Consider the following 15,240-nt stretch of genomic DNA (forward strand, 5'->3'; position numbering starts at 1 on the left):
CAGACTTGGAACAGCTGATGAAGTCTCAAAGGCTTTAGCTGTTAAGTGAACTTAGTGAAGATTACCTACCCGCACTAATACTGATAAAAAACCCCGCAGTATGTCTAAGCTAAGGGGGAAAAAAATAAAAATCAAAGGACTTCAATTTAATTTTATCTGTAAAAAGTACTGAAACGAAGCAGCCAACTAGGGGCAAAGACTGATCCAAAGCAAGAATGACCAAGAGCATGAGCTAAGAATGAATCTTCTAAAACCAAACTGATTTCTGTAGGAGATGCAGCTTAGTTCTAGGGAAGCTTTAGATCCAGTCTGACATAATGTTGTCAAAAGAAAGATTGGGAGTTGTATTGTGAAGCTGACAAAGGGTGGGAGATAAACCTCACTGAAAAATGAGTCCATGCACTTCATTCCATACGTATTAAGAGCTCATTTTCAATGGGATTTAACTGAGGAAGGATTTTCTAGAAGGGTTACAGAGCTGGTATCACACACTGTTATCAGGAAACATGCGAATGCTGCAACATAAAATGCACTCATTAAATTTGCAGATAAGGCTGCAAAGGATATTATATCAGGATTGAAGATTAGGTCCTGCTTTTGACACACAGGACTTCTTGATACCCATCTTCTAGTGGTATCTACAAGCCTCTGCAGCTGTTCCACCTTACCACCCTTAGTCCTTAAAGGACTAAGAAAAAAGCAAGGAAAAAAGTAAGAAAATGCAGCTGAGAGGTTATAAGAGTAGAGCACAAGCACTTACGGCGTCCTCTCCCCGGTGGAATGGCAGCACAGTGGTGTTTGATGTCGAGGGCACAGGCTGTGTGGAGCACCGGGTCAACAAATATATCGGCTTTGCTTTCCTTCAGCATGTTGAGCACTTCCTGGGGAGGGGGAAATTACAAAGTGCGTCTGAAAAAAAACCCCCAAACCAAAAAAACAGAACAAAACTCATACCGCTCAACGTTTCTGAGGTGTGTCATTGTTTTAAATCCAGGACCACTAGAAAAAGCAGCACTGTCTCTGGATGAGGCTATGAATACTGGTTTAGGCTGGATTCAAAATCCTGGTTTATAAGGGTTACCATGATTATATTCATTAAAATATCCATATTAATCTAAAATATAAAGTCAATATGCCAGGGTTACTTCAGTTAGAACTGAAAGAAGGCACCATGGGGCCACTCTTGATAGAGCCCCAGGCCACAGAACTCTGGGAGCCTGCAACGGAGACAGCAACAGGAAACAGATTAGCGACAAGACACTCTGGCAACCATAAACCAAAAAGGATCCAAGCCTGGAATTGCAAAGGAGGCACTGTCGGCCCCATTTTCACTGTCAAATTGAAACTGAATTGAATCGCTGCAGGCCAGAACCAAGATGCGTAAGGAAATCTGCAGAGCTCTAGATTCATAACTACCTAAAACATGGTCTGGTCTGTGATCTGGAAAAAAAATCACAGCTTTCTGCAGGGATGGCACACCTTTTAGAGAACATTGCAATTTATTTCCTTTACCTTCTTGCACATTTCAGTTTTTATTTTCAGCAGATTCACTTTCAGGCATTCTTCTACCTGCCCAGTCTGCTCCTGAGCTGCTGCTTCTTCTGCACATAAACTGGAGATCTATTTGGGAAAAAAAAAAAGTATTTTAACATAAGCAGTTCACAACAATCATTCCGCTTTTTGGCATATTTCTATCTCGAAGCATTAGTTCATCACGGGGCACAGCTAGAGAATCCACGATAAGATACTTTTCCCCCCCACCAAGAATCTCCAGAGCCCAACGCAGCCTGGCTCATGCAATATGCATACCCTTCGATACCCGACAGCAAAAAGTCAATATTGCTGCACTGAGGAAGGAGGCGGGGAGGAAAAGAGCATAAAAATAATGTTAGGATGTGAAATAAGCAATGCTTGAGGCCTGCCTGATGTGGCTCTCCAAAAGCAAAACTCAACAAATCTGCCTGTATTCCAGTTAAGATTGCAAGGGCAGAGAACTAGCACATTACAACAGGAAAACAGTATTTTTTCCTCAGTCACAAGTATTGATGAGATCCCGATCAGAAAAATTAACTTGGTATCAGCACTGCACAGCAAACTGCAGTCCTTGCATACTGCACAAAAAAAAATAAAATAAATCAATCACAAGCAGAGAACCTGATGAGCAGGAAGCAGTTAAAGGTTTGGGGTTCTTTTTGTTTTAATCAGCCAGATAGTTCATATTTTAATAAACAAAAGCTGCTCCATGAAGGGAGTTTTCATCCTCCTCCATCCTTCTCCTACCTCTTCAGAGCAGTGCATCTGAAGCTGAGGATCCAGCCGATAATCAAGAGCCGATTCCTGGATTATCACGCGAATTTGGTCCTCGCAGTCTGGAGAGAGACGCTATTAAGCAGAGAAAGTCATTAACCCACTCGATGGCCTTTATTTTCATAAAATCAATCACCCTGCACTCTAACCCGCGTCTTCTGTAGCACTCGTAGGGGAGCGTGAAAACTCATTTAACGAATATCGAACGCACCAGAGCCCCAAATTTCATTTGCTGTTCAACGAGTGCTGCTCAGCACAAGCCCGTACGGTTTCTCATTTGCATCCACCACCTCTGCTCACCTGGTCTGCGTACTTCAACTTCAGGCACGAGATGACTTGCCCTTCCAACTCGGTATCATCCTTGGCCCTATTCAGGATATTTTGGCAGAATTTCGGTATGTCTGCTTTGCACGCTTTCCTGAGCACTGGGTTTAAGCGGTAATCTAAGCGGAGGAGAGGACACAACTTGGTTAGAGCACGCATCTCTTGGGATTACAGAACACAACACCTCAACATAAAATTTGACAGGAATTTTCGGGGTGATGTTGTACCAGCAATAAATCTAATTTGGGGGGAGGGGAAATGAGAATTCTGTAGCGAAAAAGCACTAACTCGTGAGGTAAGAGCTTCAGGAATGAAGCGGATCGAGCAATGCAAGAATTTGACTGAATAAAACCAGTGCGTCCACTGACAAACCCGAAGAATAAAACAAAGCACATATTCTTCCAGCCGCGCAGACCACTCAACAGCTCAGGCAGGTGAGGTTTGGGGTTTTTGTGTTTGAGTTTGGGGTTTTTTTCAGAAGACGATACCTGTGTTCTGTGTAATCTGACGCTTGGTAATCATTTGCTTGCATTTCGGATCCATCACTTCACTGTTCTTGTTTTGTTTCAAACACTGCAACATATTTTTTGAGTCTGCCTCTGGACAAAACCGCTAGAAAAAAAAATGTTCAAAAAAAACCCCTTAGTGACACTCAGGACAAAGCAAGGCCATACAGAATGAGAAAGCAGAGAACGAATCACTGGTACCGATTTGTCCATTCCCACCCTAAACTAGTCAAAAGTGAAACACCTTGCCCCAAATTCAGACCAAGGTACTAATTTCTTATGTTAGAAACTAATTCTGTGGGTATGAGATAAGGCTGTTATATTTTCAAATTCTCACCGTTTTGGTGAAATTATGGGTCTTTTTAAAATTTTTTTTTGTATTTTGAAGCATGAGTCTGTACTAGAGAGCAACAAATTTTCAGGATGTTGTATTAACACTCTCTGCTGCTCCCCACGCGATAACACTTTAAGCCAGCATTTCTAATTTTAAGTTTCGCAGGATTTTGCCCACTTTATCAGTCTGTGTGCACCAGGTCAGTAGCGAGCTGAACACCAACTCCTCTCTGTGATCATAACTTCTTCACCTTCGCTAAAAGCCAATCGAACCCAAGCCAACGGGATAAAAACCCGTTAGAAGTCTCAGCACAGACTCCCTCCTCCATTCTGCTGACAGTCAAGAAGACAAATTTATTAGTGCACAGGCTTTGATCAGGTATTTGGAGAAAGGAAAGTTGAAAAAGAGAAGAGCCCTGAAGGAACCTCAGCCTGACGCAGAGTTAATTCATTACTTTGCAAAAAAAGAAGCAACCAGACTTCTGAAAAAACAGGGCAGGCCTGTAACAAGCCTTTACGGGAAGCTCAGAATCGATAAAGCTCTTAGATCCCAACCTCCCTCTAAAATCACCACACTGCCATTACCTTGATCATTTGTTTGCAGACTCTCATGAGCGTGTAGTCCAGTTCTGGATCCATCATCTCCGTCTCCTGCAGTTTAAACACCTTCTGGTGGCACCGGGTACTCAACTGCTTCTTGATTTCTTTCAGGCACTCAATAATCTACAACAGACACATTGTTGGTAGGATTCTGTCACGTGGCCGTGCGTTCTGAGCAGCATCTGCTCCCCTGACAGATCTATTCTCACCTGATTTGTGCAGTTTAAGTTCACAACGCTCAGATTTTTTTCATTGAAAGTCATCACCAATGCTTATACCCAAGACTTGCTTAAGTTCATCTTTCTTCACAAAGATTTAGTGAGATGAAGAGGGTCAACCCAGACTTACTCCAAAACCCCAAACCTCATTTTTCACACACCGTGGCTAAGAAATCTTTGGCAATGTTTGCAGTAGCCAGCTGCTAGTAGCTTACAAGCAGCATTAACCAGAGTGAAATGCTCACAGCATTGCATTCACCCTGTATCAATGCCTGTGAACCAGTGGGAAAAAAAAATAAATTAACATTCCAAAATACAGATGAAATACTTCAAGCGATAGCAAAACGAAAATCTAAAGCTGCCCTCCGAGTGGCAAAAGTGTTCTTCAACAGTTTTCTGAAATGAAAGTACAAATTAAATTGTCAATTATTAATAAGATCCATTACCTGAGCATTGCCATAGGGCACGTTTTGGCAGTAATTCTTGATGTCACTTTTACAAGCCTCATACAGTTCTGGTTCAAGTCTGATATCCTCAGTCTGTGGGATAAATTAAAACATGAACTTTTAAGCAGAACTCTAAAGTCTATTTTACTTTGCTAATCTATTAACTAGAGCCTTCTACTCACAAAAAGCAACTCCCACAAGAGGCAGGACAGTTTCTTTGAATTTAAGAGTCTTGGGTATGAGAAGCGGTGCTGGTGGGAAACCAACTTTGCAAGCCTGTGTAGTGGATCAGTTTATTTTTTTAGTATGTTGAAGAAGGGGTTTAAACTGAATTTTATTGTTGGCCACTTGTTTCCACTGCTCCTCCTAAAAGGGCATGAACAGAGATGCCCAATACAACAATTTCACGTGAAAGCTGATTAATTAATATTAATGCTGACATATCAATAGCCACCCATCTCCTGGGTGACTGGGAGGACGCGAATGAAGTTTCCTGCTTTTAGCGATGCCCAGCATTTGAATTCTTCCCTACAAGGACAAGAACGCTGCCTCTTCTGATATGGGCTTCCTTAAGGTGAAGTTTAAACACTCCAACAATATCTCCTGGATGAAGACACTAGGAGTTCATTGCTGCAAGCACTGCAGCAGGAAGCTGAGAGGCAGCCTTGCCTACCAGAACAAATACTACTTCTGTTTAACCACTGAGCAACTTAAGAGCAGCTGGAATCGAGTTGCTTCATCTGGGCTTGTTTCCCGAGTGTGTCAAATGAAGCTTTTGTTCTCTCCTAGAGGACATCAGCATGTGTAGCACATTGCTTACACTAAACATAATCACTTCTAGCTGAAATTCCAATGACCGTTTAGCTTGCCTTAGCCTTCACAAAGCTGTATTTAAGGCATTAAAGTACACACACATTACTTTCACCATGAAGGACAGTTGAGCCTGGTGTCATAAGAAGAGTGGAAAAAATAAATTATACACATCTTAAAAATGAGCTGCTTTTTTATTTCCCCCCCCCATAGTGGACAAACTAGGAAGCTTTAATTGAAGAACCTTGCTAGAAGAGCAGGCAGATCAAGAGTTTCATGCATATTTACCATCTCTAGCTCCTCAACACGCAGCTGTTTGCGGCACTTCAGAGAGACCCTGTGCTCCTTGGCATCCTGCAAAGTATCGTTGCGCACAGTTGTGCTCAGACAGATCACTACATCCACCCTGCAGGAAAGAAAACAGCTTTTTGACTCCTCTGCCCTTTTGTTTAGATCAGTCAAGACCAGTGTTGGATCACCATATCAGAGAAACCAAGAATCCAAACGCAACACAAAGTCCTCATGCATCTGTGCTTACTTCTAGCCTGGGTCCAGCTCTCTACGGAGTAACTGGATCACAATTAAAAGCTAAATCTGACCCTTTCTAACTGGAGCCTAGATCAGCAGTCAGGAAGGTATCTGAAATATCACCACACTCCTGCTCAGCAAGACCTCTGCTCTTAAATCACGCGAGCACTTCAGAAAAGCTTGACTTAATCTTGGGAAGAGACGAAGGTGAATACCTACGCAGCATCGCAGGCGATCCTTTTGCACTATCGGAAGGACATTCATATCATAAAATGCAAATAGCGCTGCTAGCCACAAACAGGACTGACCTTGTGTGTCATTTACCCTTACGTCATTGTAGCAGGCATTAAGAAAACCTTTATGCTGAAATGAGTAAACCAGTCAAAACGAGTGGGTGATTTTCCCATCCCAGCTCAGCAAGTGGAACAACAGCAGCCTGCATCTTAGAGGACAACGATATAAAATCATCTTGGGACATGCAGCCTGCTAACTGTAACCACTAGCTACTTCCAGAGCAAGAAAACTAAAGAGGATGAGCTTGTATGCAAGAGTAAAGGAGAAATAATTTCAAAAAGGCAGACAATGCCTCTGTCTTAAGCACCTGCACAATGCATTCACTAAGGGACAACACACAGAACAATAAAGTGCAGCATTTGCTGTCCTATCCTGAAATATTGTATAAATATGTAATAAAGCTTAAATATGTAATAAGATTGCTCTTTGGTCAGGTGCTACATACTTTTTTTTGATGTTGGGGCAAAGTTTCAGCACATCCTCCTTGCAAGCCATTTTAAACTTGTATGAGAACCTAAAATCTTTCATCTGAACCTGCAAGAGAAAAAAACAACAAAACCAAACAACTTCCATCAGCTGGAGGCAAAAGAAAAAAATAAAAATTAAAAAAAAGTGCTGTCCCCAAGAAAACTTGTCGAATCACGCAATCAGCAAATGTTTTTGTCCACAACTTATTAATGTGGAAGCAAGGGAGAACACTGCACTGCTGAAGAAGCTGGGACTCCAACTAGCACATGCCAGGAAGGAAGGACAATAAATCATCTCCAGAAGTGACCATTTATGACCAGGCGTGCAAGTACAACTGAATTCACAAGAGCACTTCACATGCAGTAGGAAATCAATCTCAAAGAAAGAGGGGTTTCGTAATTAGCTAATTCCTGTCAACACCCTCAAGGACCAGAACAAGCTTCCACCGATGGCCAAGTGCTGCTTACCAGCTGGAAATGAGTAACTCCAATCGCACATTTTTCATTCATTTCCTTCTGGTGTTTGTTCTGTATCAGACACTCCATCAGGTCCCCAGAATCAATCTGGTTATCGGCAACCTCCTGAAGAAGAGATGAAAGGCTTAGTAACGAGCTACTAGAGCAAACCATGATTTTTAGGCTCCTTTAGCCCATCACAACCAGGAAATGTTGGAATTTACAGTCTCACCCTACTCTGAGCTCAGACTCACCACTACCTGACCTGAGTTATACTACGCAAGTATTTATACATATAGTCCAGAAAAGAACCCTCTCGGGCACAGCCACGCTGTAGGCTCAGAACACACGGTGCTTACATGAAGTACGACAGTCAGTTGCTCTCATTGCTGTGTAACTACTCAGTCCCAGAGCAACGTAAAAAGTTATTTCAGCAATGCTGAGCAGCTGCACAGAGCGGGGCGGCTGGATATGGCGCTTGCAGGCAAGGGGGAAGGAAAAACGTTTAGTTTGCAACCCACTGTAAAGAGTGGGGTTTCCAGTTACAGGGCAATCTTCATCCCTAAACCTCTAGCTTTTGTGCTGGACTCTGACAACAGCAGAAGTACTAGGAAGGAACTAAGAATTTTTGGTTAAGAGTGTTTTTTTTTAATTAAAGACTCTTGTAACTGCTTAACTCTGATTTTATTTGGAAGTGTAGCAAGTACACAGAAGACTAATACTAAAACTCTCTAACTTGTCCTACACAGCGTTTTCTCCCCCGAAGATACTCGCACTACCACATCGTACTCACATGACAGAACGTCTGGATAATGGGCTCACATGCTCTCATCAGCAAGGCTTCAATCTGAATGTCCTGCAGGAAAGACGCAATATTTGATTTCTCACAGTGAACAGGCAAGCAAAATAGGCTCTCAGAAAATACCCAGGATAATACGATAAACAACCCAGTTTACAGGGTTTTCCAAGATTCAATCCAGACGGCTTTGCCCTTCAGCTCTGGAAATCCTAGGGTTGACTCTCGCCAGCAACGTGGCAAAAGCAAGGCGAGCATTCCAGCTTAAGGGAAGAGCTTGGTCTCCACAGTAACTCACTGCTTGGGCACTCCAGTCAAACTTCTCCAAAATGGATGCGACAGCACTAGAAATCACCTTACACCTAGGCAGGAGCTTAAAGATTAATGATAGTTCTGAGCAAACAATTTTGTAACCGCTGGATGGAAGCTTTCCCTAGCACCAAATGTAAATTTTAAGAGATATGGGGAACAGCTTAGGGCAAGACAGTCAAATACGCAGCTTCATAAAGCTTAAGCAGGAGAAATGTCATCACCAGCCTAAAAACCTGAGCTATTGTTCAATTCTCTTCAAGAGCTCCAGAGGAAAAGGTTGTATGGGGTAGAACAGATGGTCTCTGCTTGATGCCAGAGGGCTACATTTCTGCAGCTACTCTAACCCCACTTTTTTCCATTGCTATCACAATGTCACACTTAGACAAGCTCAACTATTCCCCTTTATCCCAGGCTCAGAAGTGCTCACCTCGGACTCCAGCTCAGTGAGGTTTCCCACTATGTCTCTGCAATCAGACACCAAGTCATCAAGATGGTCCTGCAGGCATTCCAGCTCCTACGAAACCAGATATTTTAGTTTGCAACCCAAGAACCCAATTGGAAAATTTGGACTTGAAACACCGTAACACTCGTGAAACTGCCCTCCTCCTCCTTGTGAAGTCCCAAGTCTCATCTAATCCCACTCCTCTGCTGGCACTCCCAGAGCACATCTAAGCATTAGTGATTGAGAAAGGGGGTCTAGGATGTTCCTGCTCGTTCTCAAAAGCTGCACGACGTGCTCTCACTTCTGGAATATCACAATTTGCCCTTCACGTTACCTTAATGAGAGGCTCGTTACCCAAGCTACGACCTACAATGGGCACTTCAAAAAGACAGCAACATGCTCTCCTGCGTCTGCTGCTGACTGGCTCCTCCCCTACAGCTACACCAGGACACAGCAATTGAACACAAGAGTATTTGCTGAAACTTGGTTAAGTAGCAGCAGATGTGAGTTCAGCTCTGTATAAACACAGGAAGCACGTCAGTATTTGCCAAATGGAAAGGGGGTAAAGTTTATGTGGGAAATGTCAAGCTTGTAATAAGAGTTCTACAAACGAGACCCAGAGTGGGGCGGCTTCACTGAAGTTCTTGATTTTAATTATCCTCTTCCTCCTTCTCATTTCACTACAGATTTGAACCTACTGAAGACACGCAGTAGCTGCAAAGCTTCTTCATTTCACTTCTGTCTTTCAATCTATTGCAGATTGTTTCAAACTGCATGTGTCTTTAATGTGTTATGGACTATAGAGAGACAGCTAACAACAATATGTCGCTTTATCCCATTTTTTTTTGCCCTTGCCACCCTTCCAGCTTTGCAAATGAATGAGCAGCATCACGGCACACAGCACCTGCCCCGTCTCTGTTTTTTCACTGCACCACTTCCCCAGGTCAATCATGCACTTGTCCTGGAGGGTTGGGTCCAGCTTCACATCCATGGCACGCTGGTGGAGGATCCTCTGGACCTCGGCTCTGCACTCCCGGGATAGCTGCAAAGAGGGCAAAGAGCTTTTAGTGTATGAGGGAGGGGTCTCTAAATCCACACAACACAGACAAGATCACTACGGGTGACCAGCAACGCCATCAGCAATCCCAGAACTTGCAGAAGCTGCTCAGCACGATCCAGGCTCCCAAGGAGTTTGATGATCTGTCAATCAGTTCAGATGGAGGCTTTCTGCATTCCACTAAAGTAAGTTTTATATTCGTAAACCTTCCCTTTGCTTTCGAAATGAGACGTCAAAGGAGGCCCCTAGATTACCTGCTGCGCTGCCCCTTTCGTTCAAAGCTACAGATGGCTTCTGGAGCAGAAAGTCAAACCAGCTCATGCACCCTGTACCAAAAGGGAAGCCCAGAATGAGGCAGCGCAGCCCAGCTGTAATTTCTTCTCAGCAGTTCCCATTGCAGCACTTCAGAGCCAGCATTTGCCAAGACTGAAGAAGTAACAAGTTGTAGAACAATCAAGAGATGCTGGTATGGTGCTTGTCAGAGCTAAAATGTACCGGTTAAAAACTCAACATATTTAAAAACCCAAACCACGGGAAGTTACCTAGCATTTTGTGAACAGTGCTGGAAAAAATTGCAGATCTACCCTGTGATGAGTTTGCTTTTAAACGTTGAATTTCAAAAAGACAGCTGCTCCCTTAGCCTGTTTTGCACAAGAAAAACACATTTAAAAGTCTTTTCTCTCTCCAATAGATTATTTGCAGGGCGGCTATTGATTTCTTTGGTCAGCACTAATATAAAATGGAATTTAAAAGTCTCAACTCAGCAGACTAAGAAACCGCATTAAAAAAATATAAATTCCTAAAAGAGAGATGCTTTCAATCAATACCTGACCTCTGCTGCAGAGGACCTTTAAATCGAGCAGCAGAAAGGAATTTTTAAGCCAGGCCACTGCATAAACCCACCAAGTCCTAGAGGCTGTGTACACTAGAAGCCCAAAAGAAATGGGAACAAGTACTCAGCTACTTTCAAGGCAGAAGAGAAATAAAAAACTTGAGAGAAAAGAAACTTGAGAAGAGTAGTTTTGAACCAAACAAATGTGATTACGGTGGATCTTCAGACTGCAGGACAGCAATCCAGATCCCTACTGTCTTCTTTGAAGACAGCACGAGCACATTTACCAGTACATCATGCTGCGAAGATCTGAAAGGATGTTTTACATCAATAGGGAGATTTTAATGGAGTGTAATCTGAAGTTGTGCTCAAATCTAAACTTAATTAGAAGCAGCCTAGGAAAGCTGGGCTTGGATTTTTGCAGGAAACCAATCGTGCAGCTACGTCAGCTCCCTAAGAGGAATCACACCGCTCTTGGGAAAGACAAGGGGGAGGACTTGCGCTGCGCCTCAGCAGAGACATGTACGTTGTCAGCACGGAGTTCCCCCTGCGGGCAAATGTCACATCCCGACGCGGCTATTTAGCCTTACCAGAGCACCATCACAGACCTAGAAAGCACACTTGAGGAGGAGCTGGGATTCCAAATCAGTGCACACACCACCTACAATAAATGCCTTTAAGTAGCTTTTGCGAGTTCTCGCAGTTTTAGCACAGCGTGTCCAACTTCCAAACGCGCGTACAACCCTTCTGCCCCAGATGACGGAGCAGTACCAGAGGCTCCTCATCACTTACCCTCCTTCCTTGCTCCTCTGTGCGGTAGGCGTGCCTGTACAAGCAGGAGAAAACAGCCCCTGGGGGCATCAGCTCGCTGGTCTCATTCCAGCCGTGGGTATGGCAGAGGCGGGAGGCATCTCCCTGGCACTTGCGGTAAAGGACCGTATCCAATCTGCAAACAGAAATGTTAATCGCTAGGCACCCTTAACGCTCTTCATCTTCTGAAATGCTTCTGAGGCAGCAAAACCCACTTTACAAGTGTTATGCTCCCCCACACCATTCAGCAGCAGGGCCTAACCAACGGAACCTACAGGTGGCAAAATGTCTGTCCCTCTGTTTGGAATCAACTCCCTAATTTTGCAAAAATACATGAAGGTCTTTAATTACAGAGTAAGTCTTCCGCGCTTGTTGAAGCACCTCCCGTGCTCTTCTGCAGCACGTCAGCCAAACACTGACACGTGAGAAAAGAGATCACACCTCCTTGGTGTCCACAAGCAGCAGCAAGGCAGGTATGTACCCCATTTTGCTTGTATAATAACTTAGGTGTACTTTGTGCTGCTGCATTTTCAAATGCGGTTTCATAAAAATCCAAGTTAGATTATTGTCAGCTCTGGATTTGAGCTGACTGAACACTCAGCATCTCTCGCTTCTGCAGACAAGAAAACTGCAAGCACAGATGTCTTAAGATGACGTCTTAAGATTACACTAAAGCTACGTGAGATATTGCCAACCTTCCCAAATGGAAAATTCAGATTTCTACAACACTTTAGAAAGCAAATATCAAGTGATATTAGCAGACACAGTTATAGAGATAATGGTAAAGGTAGTAATAAAACCGTTTCTACTCTGTGCATCTGTGCTAGGTGCACAGTTAATGCAATTTTTACAAGCTAGTCCTAGGAAACAATAGTTAAACAAGCCTGCAAGACAAATCAGAATTATCTTTACTCCAAGCAAAAATGCAAATATTCAGCCTTCCTCCTTCCAGTCACTTAAGTTTGGCTCGAGCAACGAACTCCCTGCTGGAAACATGGCACAGGCAGGAGAACCAGCAATGAAGAGAAACAGGAAGAGGAGGGAAAAAATAAATAAATTACGTATTCCTGTCTACCTATGGAGATGACTAAATAAACAGCCCTGAACTGCTAAACTCTCTGGCCCATGAGGTCTGTGTATTAGAGAAGCAGAAGGTTCACAGAGCACGTCAGCTCTTAACCCCTGACAATGCCGCCCACAGATGAGTCAGATTTCCTTAATGTTTGATTTGAATACCCTTTGCAGCAACCAAAACCCACTCCTTGTGGTCACCCAGAAAAAAATATTCCATTTCTTGCAGTAACCTCATTCAAGGTACTCCCTCATCTCCCAACCTTAGTCAGAAGAAAAGCCAAACACCACCTTATTCTTCCCTCGCTGGTCACGTTTTTCAAAATCTACACTCTCCTCATCTTAATAACCCACACAGGCAGGGGTGTTCTGTACATATTTAAAACAAAGCACTGCCACCTTTGGATGAGAAAGTTGGAAAAGGAGAGCCCCAAAGGAAACTGCATCTGTCTTACAGGCTGTAACCACACCTACAGAATTTGAAAAAAAACCCCCAAACCAAAAAAAAAGGCAGAAGTGGAGGCAGAGAGCCTCTAACCCAGTGGCTCTTTGTTGTACCGGGTAGCACACTGTAGCGCTCCTGCTACAGGCTGCCACCTGCACAGAAAGTGACCTTCAACTTCAGTACGGCCAGAAGAGAAAGTTCCAACTCAAAACGCTTTTTCAGGTTGCGTAATTTCCATGCGAGTACTTGATTTAAGTGGGCAACACACTTTTTTAAAGCGGCTTTTTGGTTCTACTGTTCTACACAGGCATTAACGCCCTCCAGACCTGGCACGCTCAGAAGTCCTCTGTTGGACAAGCTGGACTGTTTTACAAGGAACCGCTAACGCATACAAACACGAAATACAAGCGTCAAGCGAGGACAAATCTCGTTTTACAACACTCACTTCCAATCACGAGATATAAAATACTGGAGCTCCAGGAGCCTGTGCTCACAGTCCTCAACCATCTTCTCGGTATACAAGTGCTCCATCAGGCAAGACAGAATCCTGCAAACAGAAGGGAAAAAAAAAAAAAAAAGTTAAGCAATGGATTGGTAGAATCATGCTGAGTTTCCTTGCAAGAGTTCGTGATGTCGAATCTATGGTTTGTTGGAAAGATTGGTGAGATGTTCAAACACAGCAAACATCTTTCTCTTCCTTCAAAAAGATGACAGCTAAAGCAACTGCACGTCACATTTGTACCCTCTTAAATTCCATTGTTTTATTTATCTCAGCAAATCTGATACATGACAAAATCATAAGGAATATCTTAAGTTTGGCTTACAAGACAGGATATATCAGACCTGAAGATAAAGGAGACGTGTCTCTGCAGTAAAGGTCTCCTTAACCAGCCTTTCAAGGCTTGTTACTTCTCTTTGTGATACCTCTAAAGCCTTATGCAGGGAGAGAACTTGGTACAGCATTACAGATTTCATCTAGGCACCTGAGATAGCTCCAACCTTCAGCAGTGCTAAACCAGCCCCGATATGAAAATAAAAGCCTGCTGATCCAGCAAGAAGGAAGACAGAGTTCGACCTGAATTTGCTAGTTTGGAGTCCATCGCTTCTGGATGAGTTTTTAGTATCTCTAACTAAAGGCAAACAATCTTCATGGATGTCCAAGAGAAACAAAACCCAGTTTTTACCCAAGAGCCACCTACATGGGGTCCCCGGAGCGTATGTGCTTGCAGGCAGTCTGGATCACCGACTCGCAGGCCTCGTTCAGCGCTCGGTCGATGCGATAATCTGCTCCGGGGTCGGTTTCCTGAATCAGTGTTTGAAGCTGCAAGAAATTACAGATGGGAAAAACAAATTAGAACAAATCAAGGTGAGGGCACTTACAACCTCTTGGCGTGGCAAGTCTACATCATTCTAAACTGAAACTCAAACCAAGGTTTAAAGATCAGCTGCCTAACTAGAAATAAAGCTTAAAAACCCAAGTTTCACTGAAATGCAGGTCAAAATGTCCCATTCTGCTGACCCATGAATTGTCATCTCCTCAGGTATACCTGCTCAAGCTTTTGGAAGCCAGGGTAACTTCAATTTAGTCTACATTAAACAATTTTTAATATATAAAAAGTTAAAACTATATAATTATTACATATTATTATAAAATTACATATATCACATATACACATATATAAAAAAACCAATGCATCACTTTTTATCTACTTAAAGAGAAGCCGTGGTATAAGTGAAAGATGAAAACAAAAACTTTGCAACAATTCAGAGACCAGGTACATCAACCCAAAGCCGTGATATCCCTGCCCTCCTTTTGTGACTTCTAAATGCTTTCAACCATTATGGGTAAATAAAGCACGCAGAGTTTCATCAAGTCTTCTCTTCTTGTGAAAAAGTTATTCCAATTAAAGACTCAGAAGAATCACTGCCTCATTAATAAAAAGAAATAGAATTTAACATCCACAGCACTGAGCTTCAAAATCACATCCAGACAGGTTGTCCTCACACAGCCCATGACATCTGAACACGGATTTGAGAGGAGTCTGCTTGGCCAGGGGAAGGGGATTTGGGTAAAATCTCAATTTCTAGTTTGGGGAAGAAGGGGAGCTTTCTGGGCCACCGCTCAGCCCAGGAGCCCCACGTCCCACTTCCACTTCCCACCAAGCTGTGAATTCCCCTAAGGCAGA

At 43.2% G+C, this 15,240-nt stretch overlaps 1 protein-coding gene across 1 annotated transcript in view; it reads right to left on the minus strand.

Moving 5' to 3' along the window:
* Window positions 1-14,381, minus strand: part of GLG1 (golgi glycoprotein 1) — a gene marked incomplete at its 5' end in the record, with an annotated part of 16,540 nt that extends 2,159 nt beyond the window's left edge. The window contains 16 exons of the mRNA XM_009875717.1: window positions 761-881; window positions 1,513-1,620; window positions 2,281-2,382; window positions 2,608-2,750; window positions 3,120-3,243; window positions 4,056-4,193; window positions 4,735-4,827; window positions 5,833-5,950; window positions 6,812-6,900; window positions 7,302-7,415; window positions 8,083-8,145; window positions 8,825-8,911; window positions 9,744-9,881; window positions 11,521-11,674; window positions 13,500-13,601; window positions 14,254-14,381. Coding sequence (XP_009874019.1) covers window positions 761-881; window positions 1,513-1,620; window positions 2,281-2,382; window positions 2,608-2,750; window positions 3,120-3,243; window positions 4,056-4,193; window positions 4,735-4,827; window positions 5,833-5,950; window positions 6,812-6,900; window positions 7,302-7,415; window positions 8,083-8,145; window positions 8,825-8,911; window positions 9,744-9,881; window positions 11,521-11,674; window positions 13,500-13,601; window positions 14,254-14,381 — 1,822 coding nt within the window. The remainder of the gene's footprint in view (window positions 1-760; window positions 882-1,512; window positions 1,621-2,280; window positions 2,383-2,607; window positions 2,751-3,119; window positions 3,244-4,055; window positions 4,194-4,734; window positions 4,828-5,832; window positions 5,951-6,811; window positions 6,901-7,301; window positions 7,416-8,082; window positions 8,146-8,824; window positions 8,912-9,743; window positions 9,882-11,520; window positions 11,675-13,499; window positions 13,602-14,253) is intronic.
* Between the last annotated feature and the right edge of the window lie 859 nt (window positions 14,382-15,240).

The sequence above is a fragment of the Apaloderma vittatum genome, unplaced genomic scaffold (assembly GCF_000703405.1).
Source record: "Apaloderma vittatum isolate BGI_N311 unplaced genomic scaffold, ASM70340v1 scaffold34188, whole genome shotgun sequence".
Classification (NCBI taxonomy): domain Eukaryota; kingdom Metazoa; phylum Chordata; class Aves; order Trogoniformes; family Trogonidae; genus Apaloderma; species Apaloderma vittatum.